A 24,595-nucleotide genomic window follows, 5' to 3' on the forward strand; every position below is an offset into this window, starting at 1 on the left:
GTGACGCTTTAATAAAAAAATGTTTAAAAGGCCAAATAAAGTAAGAAGTTGAACTGTTGGTTTTCCTGTTTGAATGGTCTTACACTAGTCATTTTAGGGGTCCTTTAAAGTGTGCTGTTCGGTGAGAGCCAAGGCTCGGTGTTGAAGACCGGTCTTTGACGTATAATGGTTTACTTTTCCAAATTGTGACTATGATGGAGAGTTGTCTCATTGGTAGTCATATCACATCTTATATCTATTAAATATAAGTCTTAAAATGCTTCCTTAGTTTGTTCGGCACATTAAAAACTAGGTTCTTGTCACCTTTTCCATCTTAATCAATATAATACTACTAATATAAGTGTGTTTACACATGAAACAGAAAACTGAACAAAAGAAGCATTGATTATATGGTGACGGTACAATTAATCAATAAAATAAAACAATAACTCAAGCAAAACTATGATTACTGTTTCTCTTTTAAAACTAAATGATTCTTTAGTGACTGCAAGTGGATTAAGCATAAAGCTAACTTATTGGATTATCTTTCTTAGATAATTTGTCAAACTTATAAAGCGTAAATGTTACGGACGACATCGCGAGCTGGTTGACTGTGTCAAGAAACGGGATAATTTAAAAGTTAATGATCCGACGAGAAGTTAAAACAAAAAAACTTTTATACAAAGTATGAATCATGTGTTCCTGACTATTTTATATTAGATTTAATCTCAAATATAAAGTATTCGTTACATAGTGTGCTAGTGACCTACCCTAATACGGTGTATATTGGGTCAGTGATTTCCGTATAGGGTGAGAGCGAAACACACCATGTAACTAATTTATTTTACCGACTGTTTTAACATGTGGTATCAAGACTGGTGACCTATCAAAGCGAGCAAGTTTTCAATACCATTAGCATTAAGAAACTACTTCCATTAGTCATACGAAAACAAATGCCGGCAATAACAATTTGTTGGCTTTAAATGTGTTTTATGAATGTATTTCAATCTTTCTTCATCAATTCCTTCGTCTGTTGAAACCGTTAAGATTTTTTCAGTATCGTTTTGTTTTTTTATTAAAGGACGTAACACACGTACTAACCATGTATTGAAATAAGTCCCGCCTTCTAACGTTATACGGAATATACACGCGCTCCATGCGGTTGCAGTTAACTAATCATATTCCTAGAAATGTATAGGATGTAAGATAAATTTTCGTTCTAGATAAATAAAGTGTATCTAAATTTTCTGAAAAATATATAAATTTCTATACATTTATTATCAAAATTACAAGTGTTAGTTATCAAAACTATGTAAGTTTTAAAAGTAACCATAATCTCTTTAAAATATTAACCCTTAGTTTCAACGTCCTCGTACCATCCGTCCGCGTCCTTATATTCCATGACTTGAACTGTTCCGTCGTCAAATCCGATCCAGATATTGTCGTGTATATCAACAGCAAAGGATGATGGTTGATTTTGGTATTGATCTATTTTGATAAGCTGTCCATTGTCATCTAAAAGATGCTGACGAAAGCAAACTCGATCCAAAATTGTAATGCGGCCATCTCTCAGAAATCCTGCACCAATAAATGAATATACAATGTTATCTTCAAACGATTTTTCATCTTTTGGTGGATACCTCATCTTGTGATTCCCTTGTTTGTCAAGAAGCTGTATCCACGACGATTTATCGTCTGGCGCACATGTAATACAAATGTTACCGTTTGTATACTCGTCCATGTATACTGGATTTTCTATTTCAATATTGTTGGAAATCTTTAGCTCATTCGTTTTTGATTTTTTGTCAGAAAACCATTGAATTACTGCTCCCTTTTCTTTACTTCCTGGCAACTGGTAGTCACGTAGTAATAACGCGATATCTTTGTTTTTCTCTTGGGTTGATACGGTACAAATAGCTGACAAATTCTGATAATGTGCAGGTATATGAGAAACCAATTTGTTCATGACCGAAGTTCTTCTTTGAGTTCCAGTCATCTCTTGAAGTAGTTTGGTTTACTTTCTGTTTCTAAGACCTATAAGTAAACCATGCTTTTTACATTTTCCAGCTGTAATTGGTTCTCCATCTATATGTGGAACGAGAGTGGTGAATTTTGGTTCTTGTTGTTTTAAATTTATCTCGCTGATATCCATTCCGATAACCCAAGCCTCGTAAACATTCGTCTTAGGTACAATGAAAGTTATAGATTTTTTACATTCAAACTGTTTAATGATCGTGTAGCTTAATTCTTTATTATAACTTGCTGAAGCCCCTGTAACAGTTGATTTTGAAACATAAATGTCACTGGAGTTTTCTTCGAAGTTTTTAGTTGTTATTTTTTCATTAACCGTAAAATCTGAATTAGTTTCTCTTGCATGTGAAACCGGTTCTAGATAATATGGGGAAGAGCTTCGTTCTTCTTTCTCCATTCCATGTGCACACGATTCTGTTTTCTCATCTTCCGGAATATGCTTGCACAGAAAAATATCCTGATAAAATTCTTTCTCTAAGTACTGCTGAGCTATCTCAAAACAAGATGGTTCGAGTTTCGGTATGGTTTCCGAATCGTGTTCTATATTCAAATTTTTTTTCAGTTCGAAGTCGTATTTTACAACATCAGATGGCAGTATGTCCGATTTCTGTTGTTGAATTTCTTCTGTTATGTGTTTTAGTTCACTATATCGTTTTTGATGATAATTTATAAATTCATCAAATTTCATGTTTCCTTTTAGTCTAGATTCTTCTAACGCTCGTATATTTTCCTTCTGTAGTTCATCAATAATTGCCTTTATTATTTGTGTTTTTGATCGAACATCTGCAATGTTTTCATCCATTGATTTGTTAAAAGATCCTTTAACATTTTTGGCTAGTTCCAACGTTCTTTTAATATGTGGAAGTTTTTTACTGGTAATTTCTTCAACACTTCCAATCAAACAATTTTTGTTCTTATTACCATATTCACGTAGTTTAATTTTTTTACATCTTATATGTTTTCCTTGTCCTGAAACACAGTCATCACAAACAAAGACATGACATTCTTCGCAAAAGAATCTGATTTCTTCTGAAGAATGTTCAAAGCACGTTTGAGGGGTTGACATCTTCCCGGTACATTTGCTTCTGAAATAAAGAAAAATAATAAACTTTTTTTGGTGTTTAAATAAGAAATAAAACAAGAAAATTTTAAAGAAAATTTTTCAAATGCCCTTCCTCGTGAAACAATTCGTCTTAATTTTTAAGAAATATTACAAATTTTGTGCTTCAACTACAAAATAACAGATCATACAATATGAGCTCTGGAACTGCTTCTCCTGTATTGTTTAACTGTCGCCCATTAGGTAAATTACAACTGACACGAGTTATATTGAGGAACAAACAAAACTTCGGGTTTTGAAGCACAGATCCGGTAATCGGAAAAAAGAAAGTAAATTTTTAAATTACGGGACAGGATGACTGTCGATAGTTTTTTCCATTGTGATTATAAATATTAAGATCATAACAAAGGAGGCTGTAATTGGTCAACAATTGTTATTTAGAAGCATTTAAACCAAAATTGTTATTCTCAGACTTTAACTCTATCGTTCCCTTTTTGTTAATCTTATATTGCTATTGATTTATGATGATTACAATTCATCTCTTTTTTTAAATCGGTATTTCTAGATTTAAGTGACAAAGTGCAAAGTTATGTATTAATATGCTTGAAGGGTTCCGTAAAACACGAATTATGTGGCAGAATTTGAAATTTTGGAAACATTTGAGCTTGAAAACTGAAAAAAAATGAATGAGGCATTGTTTTAATTGTGCGTTCTCAAATCAAAATAGCCAGTTCAATTCTAAATAGACCACGCTAACTGGAATCATCACCTTTATTTTAGATAAAAGATTATTTGTCAAACGTTTTCGGATTATAACAAATGTCAATTAACTATAAACTTTTCAATTAATGGTTCTGTGAAACTTTGAGGGAAAATTGCCCTTTTTTTTACCAGAGAATGGGAATGCAATTGAATTGAAAAGTAGAGATAGACTTAAGGTCCATCCAGTCGACAAGTACTTGAAGAAAGACACAGTGCTTGAATGGTGCGTTTGACATCTGATGGAATAAAATATCCAACCCAATTGCTGTTACCCATTTAATTCTTACTTCAAACCAACACGACAGTTGCGTTCAGTATCAAAGCCATAACAGCGTTGACATGACTATTCATTTGCTGGGTCAAATCAGGTAAACGTTCATCTTTTTTTTAAATTAATTAATTAATAACGTTGTTTTCACAATGAACATGTAAACGTATGGGATCGCCGAAGGTTTCTCAAAGCTTAAAGGGAAACTTCGCAAAAAAATCAAAAATTGATATTATGTTCATTCTGTATAAAAATGCTCAAATTCATAGATATTAAAGTTTTATTCCGCTAGATAAGCGATCACCATCGATTTTAAATTTAGAGTATCAATTCTCTGCGATCCGCCATTTTGTCTTCTTTCCCGATTAATAAAAACGATATGTCTATAAACCACAAAGAAACAAAACTACAGTAACCGATGTAGTCGTAATTGCGTGTCGATATCTTGTCAATCGTACGGTTGTTTTATCCGACTAACTAACTTGATACGAAAAATATTCTTACTTTTTTTAAATTACCATGGTCTGTTGTTTTGAAACTGTTGATATTGGAATTAGGTGAAAAGTCAAAGTTGAAATCATAAATAAGTGTTCCGTGAAAATTGTTTTCGAAAATCTAATTTGTTCATAATTCTTTAAAGTAATAAACAAATATATTTTGATCTTCCCTCATCTGATCACCAGCATGGCTAAAGGTATTACTTCCAAAGGTATTGTGAGGGGTGTGAGGTGACACGTCCAGGTATTCAAGTGATTTCCTGTCGGGCTTGCAAGTTCATGCATCGTTTCACTTCTGCAGGTATTGATGTAATATATAGTCATTGTCAATAGTGAAGGACAGATTGGAACAGACCAGAAATATTGATTTAAAAAAATGTACGCACTTGCCGACGATTCGTTTATACGACTGGATAGAAAGTTACGGAACTATAGCGCAATTTAAAATATATACATGTATACATTGAACATAAGAAAAAAACATATATTTTGAATAAATAGGGGTAAAAGTGTTGTAAATAGACTAGTCCACGTATGCCAACAGTATGCAATCATCGAATGTCGATAGACTATTGTATACCAGAAGAAGAAGAGAACCAATTTGATTTAAATACAGGTCGATGTATAACTTTTGCTTTGGTTCATTGAAGCTGTGGACCTAGTAAAATCACAGATTTATATTTCAATAAGATTGTTCTCGAACAAAGGAAGTAATTCGTCATCACAATTGTTATATATGCCACTGGACGAACACTAATTATCCCCAGGGAATGTGAATATTTTGCTGGGAAACTTTTGAGTATCAAAGTTTCAAATTAATTTCGGGATTTATTTTCTTTCTTGGTATTCAATAACAGAAAAAAGAATAAATTACTTGTTCGCTAAATAGGGATATTCTTGTCAGATAGAAGACTTTTAGTTATATTTAAAAAATAGGGAAATATGACATTAAATTGGTTCTGTCTTTTTTTTAAACATCGTTAAAAAGATGTGTGTCTAAGGTGAACGCCACAAGAACCCTGTAATACTAGTACGAGAGTATAGCATGTAAACATTCCTTCTCAATAATATGGTTGTATTGGAAATCTTTTCATACAGATTGACAACTCATTGTCCGATATGCATGTAATATTTGCCACATGACGCCCATAGTTCTTTCTACCATCATCATCTTATTCTGTGATATTGCTGTAAACATCGATGGTTCACACCCAAACAAAATGGGAGTAATGGACCTTCAGAGCTTCTCCGTGTTATACACTTGTGAAATATATAGACGAAATTTCTGTATTGAAATGAATCTACATCTCACAAACAGGATTTTCAAATAACGATTGTGAGTAATCACCTTACAAACCAATATAAACGTATGGCAAGATATAACCATGAAGGAATTTAGTTTTTGTCAGACGCAAGAACTCATCACTATATATATCATAAACGTATACGTATATATATGCATACAGTTTCAAATATTAAGAACAAGCGGTCGATGTCGATAGTCTGTTTTCTAACTGTTCAGAGTTAGACATGTCACTTGTTCATTCTTGGAAGCCTTCATATTCCCCGTCTAACGATGGGAACTCTTTCTGATTGTGTTGACTATAAATGCTTGTATGGTAATTCTGTCGTTTATCTGTACAAGCGGTTGCATTTCCTCTCCTTTCCCAACAAACAAACGAACGAAACGCCACTAGTCTGATTTCTCTGGAGCTCGTCGTCAATGGCTCTTATACGTCAGGAAACTTACATGTATACTAATAATGATTGTTTCAAGAACAACGATGTATGGACGAACTATTATAAATTCGTCAATATCAGTTATGCATGACTAAAATATAACTTTTATTACAACTACTGTATTACTTATTTGGATTAATGACGGCTATCATGTTCAACATTGCACAAATATTATCATAGAATTTGAAAAAAAATCCTCAAAAATCCTCAAAAGAAATAATGCCTTAGCTTAGATAATTGATATTCTTTTCACAAAAAGTTCGTGTAAATGATTGTCAAATGAATTTAATTATGTAAGAATAAAATGTTAAAAAGAAACTAAAAAAAATCATGCATGTTGTATGTTGTATTTTTTTGTCAATTAAAAACTTTAAAATTGCAATAGTTTTATTAGCATTTAAACACAGCCAGATTTGAATACAAGTTAAGAAATTCCGGTAAAGTCAATGATATCAAACAGATGTACAATGGTATATCAAATTGGGTAATATTGCATTTAGTTTTTATAAAAGATTAAAACTACTATTTTTTGCTTCATATTTGAATCTTTACGCCAATTGCCGCTAAGAAAGTAATCAAAAATTGTTTCCTTTTATTTTTATACACTTTCGGAATTACGAATCTGAATTTTATTTTCAATTAATTTACACAATTTAATTATTGTATCTTTATTCTCATCGTGTATTAAATCTTAGTGTATTAACATCGTGACAGCATACTAATCCTTTCTGTTTATCCTTTCCAAATAACAACATTTATACCTGTGTACGCTTGAACTCACACCTGCGGCTAAATAGCTACAAGGTAAACGAATTGACCTCAAGCCGAGAAATATACAGTGACCTTTACAAAATAATATACACACTCTGCTCACACATTAGTTGCATTGAAATGATTATCAAAACAATAACGGTAGATAGAACTGAAATATTTTCAGTTCAATATCAGTAAAAATGTTCAATAAATATTTTATGAAAAAAATCTCAACAATAATTAATTAAATTTATTCAAAAACGGTATATGCATATTCATTTTCGTTCATTCTTATATTGTGGTTAATAACTTCGACCATTCGTCAGCTGTGCGCTTTTAATTACGTATATTGTCGATAAGCTATAAGAGTTAAACAGATTTTATTTTTTCCCAGAATTCAATAAATCGGGCTAATACGTCACGACCCACTCGAGAATTCAACCAAAATAGTTACAAATACTTGATTTTCTCCGTTATTAGAAGGAATATAAATTTAAAACTTTGCAAATGTGTTTTTTATGTTAAGATGAACATAATTAGATGATAAGTAAAAAATCGCGGAATTTCCCTTTAAAACATATAATAAGAATAACAAATATACCGAACTACCAAGGAAAATTCTTATCGGAAAGTCCCTTATCAAATGACAAAGTTCGCACAAACACATCAAACGAGTGGAAAACAACTGTCATATTCCTGACTTAGTACAGGTATTTTCGTAATACATGTATGTAGCAAATATGAGGTATGATATAACAGATAACAAGACAAGTAAAACAATTATCAGAAAACAAATAGAAGAGACAAATATCGCCCCTAGATCATATTTTATAAGACTACCCTGGACCTTGATCAGTGAAAAATATGTAGATAATTGTTTGCACCAAAGCAAATGAAGTCACATTGAAGACTACAACAATCTTCTTTGCTTATACATTCAAATGTTATATTAACAGAATTCAACTCCTAGTTTGAGATTATATTATTTCAGATGTCAAACGCACCACATAAAACCGTGTCGTTTGTCAGGTACTTGTCGACTGGGTTGGCCTCTCAAATTTCTCTCATTCTTTTGTTTTTAATGCATTTTTCTCGGGAAAAAATCATAACTTACACTTTCGTCACATTCACACAGAGTAACATTATAGTTGAAAGGTTAATATTATTTTAACATTTATTCCTTAAATGTTTTAAAAAGAAGGATGTAATTCCAGCCAATGTAGTCTGTTTACACTTCGACTGAATATTTTGATTTGAAGACGCCCTGTTCAGCCAATGAATGCTTTGTGAACTTTATGATCGACTATTTCCAATATTTCGTTGTCCTGCTTCTAAATATTAATTGAATGATCTTCCCTTAACAATTTACTTTCTTTCTTTTTTTCCGCTGTGGTTGATGGATATATACAATTTTTTGACATTTTTACCAATTAAGTCCATTCGTTATGCTCAACAATTGTTGTCAATATAATGGATATGCAACTGTCACACAAGTTATAATTTGCTTGCTACGAACCCAGTTTAATCCACGTTTAATCCACCATTTTCTACATGGGAAAACGACTATACCAAGTTATGAATACGACAGGTAATTTCCTTTCGTTTGATGTGTTTAAGCTGTCGATTTTGCAATTTGTTAAGGAACTTTTCGTTTTGAATTTTCCTTTGAGTTCGTTATTTTTCATTTTACTTTATACATACCATGACTTAATTAATAGTCCATAATGTAGAAACTTACGATAATTTGTTAACATGTCAACATAAACCAGTAACAGTGTGCATTTTTAAGTGTGACTATAAACGTTTTTAAAATACAATTTTAATAGCAAGACTTTTAAGTATCAAAATACAGTTGAACTTATTTATAATAAAAATATTTGAAAGTTAAATGCTAGAATGTGTACCCTTTGTATGTCACTCAATATAGTTCGTAGGCACGAAAAGGATATTAAAAAATCCTAGGGTATAACCGTAAAACGACACACAGGAACCCAAGTTTCATAATATAATACTTCAATGATATTTATAGGAGGGCAAGTTTTTTTAATCAGAATATCGAAAGCATATTACAAATGTTAATAATTTGAATTACAACTTTAAGAATTCAGGAAGCATGTTTTAGTTTTATTGTGTGTTCAATGTTTGACAACATGTGTCATTCCAAAATATCAATATAATTAAGTTAATCATGCCGCATATGGTAATTGATCAACTCAATAGCTGCAAACGGGTGCCGCATGTGGAGCAGGATCTGCTTACCCTTCCGGAGCACCTGAGATCACCCCTAGTTTTTTGGTGGGGTTCGTGTTGTTTATTCTTTAGTTTTCTATGTTGTGTCGTGTGTGCTGTTTTTTGTTTGTATTTTTCCTTTTTAGCCATGGCGTTGTCAGTTTGTTTTAGATTTATGAGTTTGACTGTCCCTTTGGTATCTTTCGTCCCTCTTTTATTAATTGTAAACACAGCGTTGAATTTTTCGAAATGCTAATGATTTTCAATCCAAAGAAAAGTTTGCCTTAGCTGTATTTGGCCAAGTGTTTTCGCAATTTGGGGTCCTTAATGCTCTTCTACTTCGTACTCTTTTTAATTCTTTTGATCCGGCGGACAAAATTTTATTCCTGGATTATATGGTGAGTTTGTTAAAATGGCTTTTTTTAGGTTCGATGATTTGTATTTGATTTGAATTTTTTTAGCATATTCTGATAAATTAAATTGTATACAGCGATACATGAGGAGATGCGTATTTCAGTTTATGAGTACTAGTACTATTGAATAAAAAAAAATTAACAATAAAACATAGAGCCGTCATAGATACCACGATTGAAACTTTGTATGTACCCCATAAACAGACACAAATGGACATGAAAATAGTCAGAATTTAATGAAATCCAAACAAATAGCAAATGGTATGTAACTACTCCAAAAGGGAATATTGACAAATGAAATATGTTGGTTTTTTTATTTTTTTTTTTTTTTTTAGATCTGAGCCAATCAACAATTTCAAGAAAAACAATTTATAAAATGTTTGTACGTTTGTGAGCGACAGTTAATGGAATATTGAGGATATGTTTCATATAGCATACGGTTTACCTTGCAGGAGGCCTCCTACGGGCCAAACATGGATATTTTTACAGGATTTTAACAAACGTGCATCGAGCTTGATACTTTCATTACCAGCGGTAGCAGATTTCGATTGAACGTGGCTTCGTGGTTATACATATAGAACTGCCAAAAAAGTAAATTAAAAAAAATACCGAACTCCGAGGAAAATCCAAAACGGAAAGTCCCTTTTCAAATGGCAAAATCAAAATCTCAAACACATCAATCAAAAAGATAACTTTTGCCATAGTCCTGACTTGGTGAACATTTTCTAATGTAGAAAATGAGGAAAAGCTTGGTTTTTTTAGCTAACTAAAACTCTCAATGGTATGACCGTGGCATAAATTTCAATTACTTGACAAAAATGTGTGAATAAAACAAACAGACATAATAGTTACATATGTCAAAAATAGGGGTACAGCTGTCAGCATTCTGTTATAGTCTTAATCATCATAAAAACAAACAAATATGTCAACAAAGACAAAAACAAAAAGGCATATAGACAAAGCACATTAGCAAATTAAATACAAAAATTTACGATTAGCTTACGATTTATTAGAAAACACTCAGACACATATAAACGTGTAACATGAGGTCAAATATATAATACAATATATGCAAACAACATGACAGAAGAACGATTAAACATATTTAAATCAATATATACAGCTCATTAGAACCAAACAGTGTGAATGATTTTAGAGAAAAAGATATACAATATATATATATGGATCGATATGACATAAATCAAAGAAATACATTAACTTTTCTGATGAACAATGATAGCTTTTTGTATAGTTCAGTATTACAATAAGAGAGTAAACCTTCAAACTTGATAATGCTCGGGTGAGCTGTGTAGTACATAGGTATGTACTTGTTTCTTAATAAAACAATATTTTCATTTTTACATATAAACATAATATGGAATTCATCACCAATACCATTTGTACATAAGTTACATGTTCTTTCTTCCCTTGGGATATTGAACCAACGACCAGTTTCTATAGGTAAATGTAAATTAGATGTACGCAGTTTGGTTAACCACGTTCGATTAAACTCACTAAGTCTCAATAAGTAACTTTCCAAACAAAACTGTTTTTTGAATATCGAATAAAAGAGGCCACGGGAGGAGTTTTGTATATCACTATACCACTTTTGTATAAACTGATCACATAAAATTTGCTTCACAACAATTTTATCACAAAATGCATACTGGTTTTTAAAAATGTAACTCATCCCAACTTCATCAAAAATAGTTTCTACATATTTAATCCATTTGAAAGTATATTTAGTTTTACTTTGTAAGGATAACATCAGTTGATATAAAATACTACTTAGTTTAGTATCATTTTGTACAAGTCTTGTCCAGAATGATACCATTCTAAGTTTAACTTTAATTTCGAGGGGAAATCTCCCAAGCTCACCTAAAACCATAAAATTTGGCGTAGTGTTCCTTACTTTGAGTACTCTTTTACAAAACTTCAAATGGATTTGCTCAATAGTTTTGAGGTTTTCGTATCCCCAGATTTCTGAACCATACAATAAAATTGGTTCTATCATCGAGTCAAAAAGCTTTAATTGGATATCAACAGGTATAGACTCATTTCTGATAAGTTTATAAACACAAAACATTGCCTTTTCTGCTTGTTCTACAAGTTTTTTTTTGGTCTCAATAAATGTACCATTATATTTAAATATAACACCTAGGTAAGGATATGTATCTACAATATCAAGAATTTGACCTTGTAATGTAAAACTGAAATTGTGGTTTACTTTTCTTTTAGAGAAGATGATAACCTTGGTTTTATTTACATTTACTTGTAGTTTCCACAATGAACAATAAGACTGAAATACATCAAGAGCTTTTTGTAAACTATCTTTACTCTCTGCTAAGATAACTGTGTCATCAGCATATAATACAATGAAAATTTTATAAAAAATATGTAATTCACTTTCAAGTTTCTCTTTAATTAACTCTAAGGGCAGTCCATCAAGCTGACAAAAATAGTCCTCAAGATCATTTAAAAAGATCGAGAAGAGAAAAGGCGATAAATTCTCCCCCTGTCTAACACCTGTTAGACATGGAAAGAATTCTGACTGAGAGTCATTAAATTGAACACAAGACTTAATGCCACTGTACATATTATACACAACTTTAAAACATTTCCCTTTGATTTCACTTTTTTGTAATTTTTTCCACAGCCCTGTACGCCAAACAGTATCGAATGCCTTTCTAAAATCCACAAATGTACAAAAGAGTTTCTTCCCAAAAGAAAAATACAGTTCAATAAGTGCATGTAATACAAAAATATTATCTTGTGTAGAATATCCCTTACGGAATCCAGTCTGGTTCTCAGATATTATATTCAGTTCATTAGAAAAAATATTCAGTCTAGTATTTATAATGCACGTAAAAAGTTTCCCAAGGCAACTGATGAGAGTAATTGCTCTATAGTTATCAGGATCAGTTTTGCAACCCTTGTTTTTGAAAACTGGTTTAATAATACCAGAAGTCCAATTTTCAGGTATAATACCTGTATTCAAAATGATATTGAACAATTTACAATAGATAGATACTAGACTAGGAGGCGAATGTTTCAAATATTCGTTCAAAATTTTGTCCAAGCCCGGTGCTTTATTGTTTTTTAAGCCTTTTATAGCTTCACTAACTTCTAGTTCAGTTATGACTCCGTTTAAGATCTCATCACAAATTGGATTATTACAAACATCGTTTATATTAAAGTCCTCCTCTTCATCATCACCGACAAAGTCACCAGCGTTTAATTTTTTGAAATATTCATAAAATAGTTCAATATCTATATCAGGATTTTCTTTTCGCCTACTAGAATATTTATGTAATGTTTTCCAGAATGCTTTAGTGTCCGATCTAGATAAAGACCTAAGCTCATTGGAACATTTCTCAGAGTGATCTTTGAAATTTGTGTTCAGAACCTTTCGGTACTCCTTTGCTATTTTATTCATGGAGTCTTTATTTTCAGTTGTCTTGCGTTTTGAGTAAGAATCCCTGGCTTTGTGAAATTCATTACGTTTTATCTTACAGTCAGTATTAAACCACGGTTTAAAATCACTTCGTTTTTCTTGCTTTCTTTTTCTCGAACCAAAGACAGAAGATGCGGTATTCATCAATGAGCTACCAACATCATGCAATATACCGTTAATCTGTTCAGGCGTGACATCGTCGATATTTACATGATCGAGCACACCGTTCACCTGTTGTAATACTTGATCTGTGTCATCACTGAGCATCTGTTCAAACTCGGGTGCCTTTTGAGGGTTCCATTTGATGTAAGTATTACCTTTATTATTATTTTGTTCTGTCTTTAGTGCCACTGTAGGTGCACTGTCAATCGAAAAATGTATAGCACAATAACACAATGACGGGTGTATTTACAAAAAAGACAAATAAAAGAGGTGACTAAGATGATAAACAATATCAGTACCTATAATTTATACTTCTAGACCATCGTTCTTATTTGTGAAGTTAATATAGAATATTTATGAAGAATGTCTTGGTATCTTCCGATGAACTTTATTAAAAGAAATACAGACGTAATTTGACATAACCTTGGTTCATCAGCTTTCTGCTCAGATACTTGTAATGTTTTATGAAGTCTGAGTAGCAGCTTCGGGCTCATGAATACTCAATGAGTTGAGAAATGTATATCCCATTTTTTAGCTGAAGTTCGTATACTACTACTAAGGTTGGGGAAATTGATAATTTCAAAATTAAAATCCTCTCGTTTGTCATAGATTCTGATACTGAGATGACCGCTTATGTCAAATTCGAGGTATAAGCCAAAAAATGAGGCAGGGGGAGCCATGTCTGTTGTTTCTTTTATTTATAGTTCTAGAGGATACATTGTTTGGGACCCAATCAGACCAGGTTTGATTGTTAATGTAAAGAACATTATAAGTATAATTAAATGATCTGGCTTCAAGTCGATGCCACTTTTTCAAATGTTTTTTTTTTTTGCCGAATTGCGGTCCATGTATGACATTATTTCTCACTTTTTAATTCACACATACAATTTATATTTCATCTGGTTCCTCCTTCAAAATTTGAACCATGGCATACGATGGACGAGTTGCATACTCACTATTACTAAAACCGTCACTTACCTGTAAGAGAACTAGTATTTGATTTATTATAATATTCAGTTTCAATTTCCTTCTGAATTACATAGGGGACAAAATGTTTCAAAATACATATTTCGCAGTCAAAAGATCATTATTTAGACACTGTTAGACCCATAAGGTAATGAGAAGATTATCGACAAAGGACTGGGTAGGGTATATTTTCTTTATGTTTTTTTTTTTTTTTTTTTTGGGGGGGGGGGGGGGGTCATTGAATTTATTTGAGGTAATAACTCGGTAAGGACATTTAAACTGGAAAGATCATTTCATAGTGAAACAGCTACTGCATTGTGTTTATGCTATTTTTAAGGTGATTTTGTTATGTATATTTTTTGCTTGCATGAAATACATTTGTCGAAAAAATCCGCTTTCAAGTACAGATTATTTAACAATGTATACTCATTTCTTATACTATTATTTATAAGCTTGAAGAGAACGTAGTATGTGGAAAAACATTTTCAATCTAATACACAACAATAAGATACACATTGCTGAACGATCGGTTAACATTTACTTTTAGACCAATGTCAATCCTACCGATTTGTACATTATTTTATTTGAAACATTGAAATGCAGTCGAACTTTTAGATAATTGGGTATGATAATTGCTCTATTTGTCCAATGATCAACTTTTCAAAGATAAATTAGATGTGTTTACCAGAAACTGTACACGAGTATAAAGACCTAAGTGTCAGTGATATTTATGTCGTAATATAGAAAGAGCTCGCATGATTGATTGTTGTTTGCTTATATTCCAGTGGCAAAGAATGAACCTTATGTTCAAGCCCTTTTATAGTGGAAAAGCAATTCGGATGATAAAAACCGAAGGAAGTTAATACAATATCTAGTATAGTTTGCTTTGTGAGAAATGTTTCCTTCTTTGACTAACGATTGCGTCTTATTTTCTCCTGCTTTTGTTTAAAGAATACGCAAGCTTTAATATTTGTGTAAGAGAAATTTTCAATACTGATTGCCCCTTTTTTCCCTGAACGCTCAACAAACAAACACACACAGGCAAACAGATCTGAAAATTCTATCAGGGTAATGATATTCATTTCACACTGTAAATTTATATACAGTAGATAGTATACGTACCTGATGCCCTTACCATTGTGTTTGTGTACTTTGTTGTTTCTTATTTTTTACTAAGTTAAACCAGCTTCAACACTGCCAGTGCTGTAGTGTTTTTTAATATGGAACTTGTATTGTTATATGAACTTACTTTTTCCTACCTTTCTGTTGCTTTTACGATTCTCCTTTCAGTTTTGATACGATTTGTATCCAGGAAGAATATCAAAGCCGGTAAAAACTTAACTTTACTACCTGTTAAGTGTGGTGAATATTCAAATTGGTCATTTAAATTAACAATGAAATATGGTAGGAGTTTACACTTTGTGCGTGTATTTTTCCGCAATAAGGTATAAATATAGTATCAATTGAATTTTACTGCTTTTAATATGTTTGAATTATACTAAACATAGCTAGTAAATGAAAATACAGCATGACTGATTTTTACTTTATGCAAGACATTGTATCATGTTCTTGTCTTATCTGAGACAAATAATATTATTAATTACTGATAAAGAAAGTAACAAGAATAATGAATGTGAGATTACCCCTCTAGCAAGTGACAAATTAGTATAGATTCGTTCTAGTACTTAGATAATTCGATGTATTAAGAAATAAATAGATATATTTTCTTTTAGATATGTTGCTCTCGCTATGTAAAAATTAAGGCTTATATAATGTTACACCCAACCAGTATGCCATGAACAAACAAAAGCGTTTGACTGCAAATCCGTTTTGAATGAAGAACGTGATTTTATTTTCATAAATCAATACTTAGTATAGAAAAGTGCCATGCATCATAGGTTCGATCTCAAGCTTTTTCTGGTAATTTTGAATGGAAACTTCTGCTCTATGCCACAAATGCTTACATTATTTTGTTTAAGATGCACTATGCTGACATATGTCTAAGTCAGAAGACTCTAGCATTGTTAGTATTGTATGTTTTTTTTTAGTTTTTTTTTTTTTTAGTTCATTTATATGTTTCGGAGTTTAGTGGAAACGTCCATTTTTATTGAACTAGTACACATTTTTGTTTAGGGGCTAGCTGAAGCCTCGCTTCCGGGTGCTGTTTTTTTTCCTGTGTTAAAGACCCATTGCTGGTATTGGACTATAGTAGGCTCTTTGATAGGGTTGTTGTCGCTTTGCATCATTGATCATTTCCATAGTCAATTCTAATTTTATATCATATTCATTTACAAGTCGATATCAAAGTCTGACTTGAAACAAGTATTCCAGTTTTAACAAAGCTTATTCGAAAAGAAAAATAGGAGAAAGGTAAATCAAGTTCAGAAATAATAAATAAGACCAATGCACAAAAATAAATATTTAATTAAAATCTAATATAAACTCAAAATATATTAAAACCTGTCATACAACACAAACAACAGTACATCTACCCATTCTCTCTCGTTTCCCTCATGTCACACACACACAAATACACACAATCTTTCGCAAGATCCACTTACACAGACATGTTCGCTCAAATTTGCAAAGACAAACATGCTCTCACAATCATAGACACACAAACACTCCCTCTCTCGCTGGAGCACAGAATCTCTCCCTCTTTCGCACAGACCGACACACGATTCACGCCCACATCATTACTGAAACATGATCGAAGAAAACTTGAATGTGTAATCATATATAAATAAACCAATAAGGTCAATATCTTCATAATGTTTATGACTACATCATTTTCTCTGTAGATTTGCAAAAGAATCCCCATTTCTTTTGATTCCATGGGTTTGTCTTATACCACCCAAAGGCAACTTCTGAATCGTCTGTAGCGACCTTCAACTTTACGACCATCTCTGAAAATCAAAACAAATCGAGTTGAGACTTTTCCTTCTGCATTCTTTAATTTAATAAATTTAAAAGATAGCTATGAGAAACAAATTAGTGCAATATTGTATAAAACTTGTCAATTATAAATACAAATAAAATATGATCTACTCTTTGGTTTTGTTGTTGTCTCTTTGACATACGTTTCCATTCTCAATTTTTATGATTATTCCTTGCCCTTTCAAATGTAAAAGTGATATATCATGTTGTCATCATATATGCCTGGTGTACCTTTGGAACAGTTTTTCTTACCTTCCTTAACTTTGACAAAGCACTCGTTTGTTTTCTCTGACAAGTCTTTTGTCTTTACATAAGTGTTGATTAAAAAAACAAACTGGTTGTCTTGGCAACTGGCGTCTGCAAATGAATTATTGGGATTATTAAATCATTCAAATGGCCTATTGTTACACAGACATAGTAGTAAATGGCAAATTGGGCTTATGAAAAAAATTAATAGATCTATTCTCTAGAACAGTTTAGTGATATTGCATGTGTTTGACCTATTTGCTCGTGATAAGTGAAAGAACTTAACCGACGATAGAACTCATCGAATACTGGTTGGCATCACAATTAAAAGCTGACCAAGTACGTTTGTAATTGATGATTGATGAGGTTTTTTGTCTAACGGCTAATTCAAGAATCATTATGTTTATAAGAAAATACAAAAAGTTCAATCACGAAAATAACAGTCCCGTTTACTAAAATACACATATAAAATAACAATTTTATTGCAACTACAATAAATCGTTAAAACATTCACAAAGTCTCTGCGTTTGCCTATACACTTTCATAAAATTGATGCATTGAAATTTTCGGCGTTATCCAATATCCTATCAAAACAAACGTAAAAAACTGACTTACTGTTGAAATTTTCGGCGTTATCCAATATCCTATCAAAACAAACGTAAAAAACTGACTTACTATTGTTATTGCGTTGTTCGTTTGTCGCTTTAGATGGCTGTTCCTTCATCATCTGCATAGCTGATTTGTAACTAACAAACTGTGTATCTGGAAGCTTGGCTTTAAATCCATTTACAGTATGAAATTCCTACATAAAAATCCGTGTTATTGTCAATATTGCGACCAAAGACCCCCAAAAAAAAAAATATGTAGAAAGAGAGGTCCGAGAGCTTTAAAAGTGATACCCGGTAGTTTCATATGTATGTACATTTTGAACAAAATGAGATAAAATAAGATTTTTGTATTTAGTACCAAGACATTACTGTTTTTTTTTTTTAACTCAACAAGATATATATCTGATTTTATGCCCTTTATGGGCCCTGTAATTTGGGAAATAAAAATATTCTATTCTATTCTATTCTATTCTATTCCTATAATTTTTGAATTCAGGGAATATTCCTATGCCTCGTCAGAAGACTGATATGTTTTTGGAATAAACTTTTAAAAGCTACTCGGATATGAAATCCCTTCGTTTTATTTATTTTTTATTAGTAACTTTTTATAGCCTATGTTACTGAGAGGTTTCCGTGACAGTAATCATGCTATCAATTAAATTACGATATCTGACACAATACTTATAAAAAAGAGAAGGGGCAATATTCCAAACATTGACTTGTAAGGAAAAGAGAACTCAATTTTGTTAAATTAGATAAAGATGTAAACAGGGTAGGCTACCGAGAGAAATAATGGGACAAATGCTCGAAAAAAATGGTGTTTGAATAGTTACCTGTGGTGAACTGAACTGGTATTTAGAGCTAATTTTCTCTATAATTGATTCTGCAGCTAATCTGCAGTCAAAGTCGTCAATATGTGGAAGTACTTCATAGAGCCTACAAGACATAAGAAAATCCGATAAATGAACTGTGCGGTGTGGGAATTTCTCGCTGGATTGAAGACCTATTTGTGACCTCCTGCTGTTGTCTGTTGTATGGTCGGGTTGTTGTCTCTTTGACACATTCCCCATATCCATTCTCAATTTTATGTTTTCCTGAACTGTTTGATTGAAAGTATCTAAGGCGAGGTTTTTAAAGAAGAAGAAAATGAGGCAAACCGATACTTTTTTAACAATATGTACTGTTAAAATTTACCAGAAATCAGACAGTCCTCAATAACACAACAAATTAATTCACATTACAGTGTATATGAAATGAATAACTTACTTGTTAGTGTGTGCTGCTAAGATATACTTCATAGACACCAATCCACTATGTATACGATCTGATAAGTTGAATCGTATATCATCCAACAGGTCATTTTCGAGCTAGATAATATATATATGATTGTAACTAGGAGTTGTATCAAGACGAAAATAAAAATAAAACACAAAAAATGTATCACAAACTATGACAATCCATCTATTATTGACTACTATATACAAGTTAAGGTATCAAGTATATTATTTCACGCAGATTGTATTGCTGATTGGAGATAAAGGATACTACAGATACAGTTAAGTCGGCTTCATATCTTCACTTACATCTAGAAATTGACAATGAGGGTCGGTTGAAGACAAAACTTTACGACAAAAGAGATGATTTCAGCTTTCCAATTGTGAACTTTCCATTTCTAAGTAGCAACATTCCAGCAGCACCTGCATACGGGGTATATATCTCCCAATTGATACGATATTCCCGTGCTTGCATTTCCTATCATGATTTTCTTGATAGAGGGTTACTGCTCACAAGGAAGCTATTAAACCAAGAGTTCCAAATGGTGAAGTTGAAATCATCCCTTCGTAAATTTTACGGACGCCATCACGAGTTGGTTGACCGTTATGGAATAACCGTTTCACAAATGATATCGGATATGTTCCTTACGTCGTAACTACAATCCCCTTCCCTTTCATGAATTTGACCTACCGAATTAGACTATTTACCGGATTTGTAATCACATAAGCAACACGACGGGTGCCGCATGTGGAGCAGGATCTGCTTACCCTTCCGGAGCACCTGAGATCACTCCTAGTTTTTGGTGGGGTTCGTGTTGTTTATTCTTTAGTTTTCTATGTTGTGTCATGTGTACTATTGTTTTTCTGTTTGTCTTTTTCATTTTTAGCCATGGCGTTGTCAGTTTGTTTTGGATTTGCGAGTTTGACTGTCCCTTTGGTGTCTTTCGTCCCTCTTTTACATCGTACACATGGTATTCATTGTGTTCCTTTGGGTCTTAAATTTGAAATGTCTTTTTAACTGATGGAACGTACGAACTGTGAAATGGTGGACTGAGTTCGGTTATCTAATGAAAGTAGATGAGACTCGGATATTTGTTGTTTTTTTTGTTGTTGTTTTTTTTTTTTTTTTACAGTAAATCAATTCGATTCGCATACACTAATTATTCAAGCCTGCATTTGATTTTCTTAGATTCAACTTCTTTACCATGCACACACTGAACCATTATATTCTCTAATTGATTAATAACTCTTGGACGATTAGAATTTTAAACCATTACAATATTATTGCTAAACTAACCAATCTCAAGGCATTTCTAGTTATTTTTTCTTTTGATATCAAAGTTTGGTATATCTTCGCTGTTTCCGCTGCTTTTAGCTTTTTATCGTTTAGTGTCCTCTGTAACTGTTGAATGCTGTTTTCTCGTGATCTCAGGTCTTTACTCGATAGTTTGTCCGCCAAGTGCTTACGTGACAACTCGGCCGTCTTCAGGCATAACTCAAATTTCTGTACCTTACTTTCAGCAATCCAACGCATCTTAAAATATAAATTTTGCACGTTAACAGACTTAATTTTCTTAGTGCTAGCTAAAAAACAGATGTGCTAACATTAAAGATAAGAGAGAAAATGTCCATATATAGCTTTCCCAATGGCGTCATGGTGTTCTTTGACTGTTAATGCATGGAGTCTTTTCGATTAGGGCTGAATGAAAAGGAGTAGGTCCAGTAAGACCCCTTTTTGGCCCCAAAATATAGCAGTTTTACAAAATTATTAAAATGTAACTTTTAGTTATTTATTGGACAGAAGAATGCTTCTGCTACATAAATATGGACTGTTTTTGACAATACAATGCACATATATCGGGTAGTAACACCAGTAAGTCATGCTAAATTACTGAAACCTCCACAATTCTAGCATTTTAGTTAAATTTTAGACGGTTTCCGTGTAAAACGAAAGTGGCCGCATTCGTGTTCATCCTTAATATTGAAATGTAAGTTGTATTTGATGATAATACATAACATATATAAAGGTTGTGGATGAACACGGATGCGGCCACTTTTGTTTTTGACAAAAACCATCTGAAAAGTGACATTTTTCGGCATATTTGGAAGATTTTTCATATTTGAGCTTGAATCAGATCGTTTTTAATGACTAAATCAGTTAAAATCTTTCACATACACTAATTGAATCAAACGAAATAGACACTTAAGTGTTTAAAAAGTGGTCAAAATCTTTCGCCAGATAAACCTGAAATTTGAGGCCAATATCGGTCCTTACCAGACCTACTCCTTTAGTCTTTGAAACTATTGGCTGTGAATAATAGCTTTCGATAACTGCAAATAATATAAAATCGGTACTTTGTTTCTTGTTTTTGATAGTATTGGAGTTTGGAGAAAAATATATGCTTCGTTGACCGTTAAAAACCAATGCATTATATGTTACCGGTGCAAAAATTTATCTCGAAACTAAAAAAAAATGAAATATACATCTTGAACAAATAATAAAATTGAACCACCGATTTGTGAAAAATGTTATTTTATTATCACACGCGTGTCTTTTGCTGTAAAATATTACCTCTTGTTGTCGCTGAAGTTCTTTGTAAATATATGTATGTGTTCTCAGCAGTTTGCTCATTTCATCGACCTTGACATAGTATTCACTGGTTTTTATTTGATCAAATCTGAAAAATGTATAGAATTCCACTGTTACGATTTATTAGCTGCTTGTCTGTAAAGCTTTAAGTAAGTGTATTAACACAAGTATATTGACACCATTACTTTATATTTCGGAGACACGCAAGCCTTCATCACTTTACGTTTTGAATACATAAAAGCTACCAATATGGTGTACTGTATAGTTTGGATATACGCTAGTCTTTTGCCAGCAGGCCGATCGTTGATAAAAAGTTATCGAGTTTGTTTTGACTTTAAGGAAAGAGCATTTTACAAATCGATGCTTTTCGTGTTAAGGAATCGCTTTTTGACATGAAAATGTACAGCAAAACAAAATACACAATCTATTTTAAAATCAAACAACTTACGTTGGAATTGGAAGAATGCTGTCAGATGATGAAACCAGTTTGACGATTTTGTTCTGGATTCTTTCAGTAAATGACTTCTTATAACTCTCGCAAGTTGTTTCGTGTGCTCCAACAACACCCAACACCATTCCAGTCAGTAGATTAAACAACTTGTTTATTTCAGGAAATTCTGGGTGAAAAAAAGAAAATAATCTACGTCACTCTCAAGTGAATGTGCTAGCAAATTTAATATCTAAAATATAATTGCAAGTTATGTTTAACCGTTTCTTGTGGCTTTCTGATTTTTTCATATCAAATCATAACAAAAAACTTATCATTTAAGATCGTAGAACAATAAAGAAACAACGAACACTGCAGAACGGTGTTATGTACTCTATTGGGTTCACAGGCGTTGAAGTTCATGTCTAAGAAAGATTCTCCAAGTTTTGTAATACATGTATGTTATTTATGTCGAAATATATATTATTCGCCTATCTTCATATAGTCTTTTTTTTAACAACATAATAATATTTATTCATCTAATCTTGCTTGTTACAAATTTCACCAAGAGTCCAAGCTTCTCTTGATTTGCCCTGTTAAAGGATGTATAGTTGTCTTATGCAGAGATTTATCAATGCTAAAAATTCTTTCTAATTAACAATAACATTGGACATCTTGACTTATATGCATCTATTCTTTTATTAAATTCATTTTCAAAAATACTAAAGACATCAACAGTTTTTGTTCTCTGCTCGGATACATAGTATGACTTATAAATAGAAAAACTTAATACTGTTAGTATATAATTCAAAAATAATATTTACTTTCTGTAATTTTATATCCAAATACCAGATGTCGCAATTTAATATCAAAATCTATTTTACTTCTTTTAAAGAGTTCATAGATTTTTTGCCAAAATTTATTCAAATATCTACACCTCAGAAAATAGTGAGCATAATCTTCTTCTTGCTTACAAAAATTACACTTATCTGTCTTAGTTACTTTCCACTGCAATAACAGTTTTTTAGTTGGAACAATATAATGTAATAATTTCCATCTAAATATTTTTAATTTATTTTCAGTCATATATTCAAAAATAAATTTGTGCAATGTATTCATATTAAGAGTTTCTTGTATTGGTAGGATTCTAAGCCATCTGTTTATCCCTATTGACGACTCTAGTTTTATACTTATCAAAGAGTTATATAACATTTTATTTGTTAATGATGTAGTCTGGATTAAATTATTTTTCCATATGATTTTATTTCTCTGAATATTAACTGTAGTTTTGACAGAATTCTCTTTTTGGACAACTTGAATCCATTCTGCTGGTATAGATTTTTTTAATTTTAATCTTCATATAGTCTTACCCATATTTTGTCTGTATGCCATCAGTTTCTTCGTGATGCTGTGTATTTGTTGATCGGGGAAATCTGCAGTTTCCGAATTTAAGTTAACCTCAAGGGTTTCGCTAATTGTAGCGAATACGTCAATTCTGGAGGAAAAAAAACAATTCTTGACATCAGTTAATCTAATGAAGTTCAACTTACTTGCTGTATGCGTAAATGTGTCCTAATCTAAATATCAGTACAACACTATTAAATCTGCAAATTTACTAAAGCAAATGTTTGTTCTATCTTCGTCGGGAACACATGCTACTGGGATATTGTGACAACACCGTCTGCATTGTAGCTAGCACTCTAGACTATTCGGCCACCTAGACTGAATTAAGAGTTTAGCTTTCGGTGGCCTAGTGTTACCTATTCATTTCATTATAATCTAGAGTTGTTACACAGTACATGATATTTTATGCATTTAGATGAATTTGTTGCTTATTATTTAAAACGTGAACTATATCTTAAAGGATCGTAGTTGTAGTCACAGAAATAAGTATTTTGATATGGAACTTTAAAAAGGGATTTAGCGTTGATAGAGTGACAACGCAATTAAGTTATACATAATTGTGAAACATTTTCAATAAAATATAACTCACGTTCTGTGTGCAACAGAAGTAATTCTGTAAATATCTGGAAAAAAGACACAATCCATTCTCATTTCTTCGATTCCTTTTGAAAAGACTGCTTCTCCGAAATTTCTTGCTTGACTTTCCTTCGTAGTGAGGGAAAGATAGCCCGTATGATGGAAAGGGTAACGTCATAAACAGGACGTCTTCTTGTTGGACGTTGGAACAAAGGAAGA

The 24,595-nt window shown here is 32.2% G+C and overlaps 2 protein-coding genes across 2 annotated transcripts; both read right to left on the reverse strand.

Annotated features, from left to right (window-relative positions):
* Window positions 1-1,238: 1,238 nt before the first annotated feature.
* On the reverse strand, window positions 1,239-15,669 carry LOC139523934 (uncharacterized). The gene is made up of 2 exons (XM_071318367.1): window positions 15,574-15,669; window positions 1,239-3,095 (listed from the first exon to the last, which is right to left on the reverse strand). Exon 2 carries the CDS (start codon window positions 3,074-3,076, stop codon window positions 1,994-1,996), a length of 1,083 nt encoding a protein of 360 aa, XP_071174468.1. The 5' UTR covers window positions 3,077-3,095; window positions 15,574-15,669; the 3' UTR covers window positions 1,239-1,993.
* Window positions 15,670-16,720: 1,051 nt separating this feature from the next.
* Window positions 16,721-24,554, reverse strand: LOC139523936 (uncharacterized). The gene is made up of 10 exons (XM_071318368.1): window positions 24,390-24,554; window positions 23,767-23,891; window positions 22,418-22,586; window positions 21,952-22,057; window positions 20,677-20,913; window positions 19,372-19,472; window positions 18,939-19,041; window positions 18,173-18,299; window positions 17,504-17,608; window positions 16,721-17,220 (listed from the first exon to the last, which is right to left on the reverse strand). Exons 1-10 carry the CDS (start codon window positions 24,449-24,451, stop codon window positions 17,096-17,098), a joined length of 1,260 nt encoding a protein of 419 aa, XP_071174469.1. The 5' UTR covers window positions 24,452-24,554; the 3' UTR covers window positions 16,721-17,095.
* Between the last annotated feature and the right edge of the window lie 41 nt (window positions 24,555-24,595).

Source organism: Mytilus edulis, chromosome 5 (genome assembly GCF_963676685.1).
Source record: "Mytilus edulis chromosome 5, xbMytEdul2.2, whole genome shotgun sequence".
Taxonomy (NCBI): Eukaryota; Metazoa; Mollusca; class Bivalvia; order Mytilida; family Mytilidae; genus Mytilus; species Mytilus edulis.

Excerpts from the sequence above, each read along its gene's own strand:
- LOC139523934 (XM_071318367.1), bottom strand. The coding sequence starts at position 3,076 with ATGTCAACCCCTCAAACGTGCTTTGAACATTCTTCAGAAGAAATCAGA.
- LOC139523936 (XM_071318368.1), bottom strand. The coding sequence starts at position 24,451 with ATGAGAATGGATTGTGTCTTTTTTCCAGATATTTACAGAATTACTTCT. Across the intron at positions 20,914-21,951 it reads AACTTCAGCGACAACAAGAG|ATGCGTTGGATTGCTGAAAG; the intron begins GTAATATTTTAC and ends TTATATTTTAAG. Across the intron at positions 19,473-20,676 it reads CTAGAAATGCCTTGAGATTG|CTCGAAAATGACCTGTTGGA; the intron begins GTTAGTTTAGCA and ends TATATTATCTAG.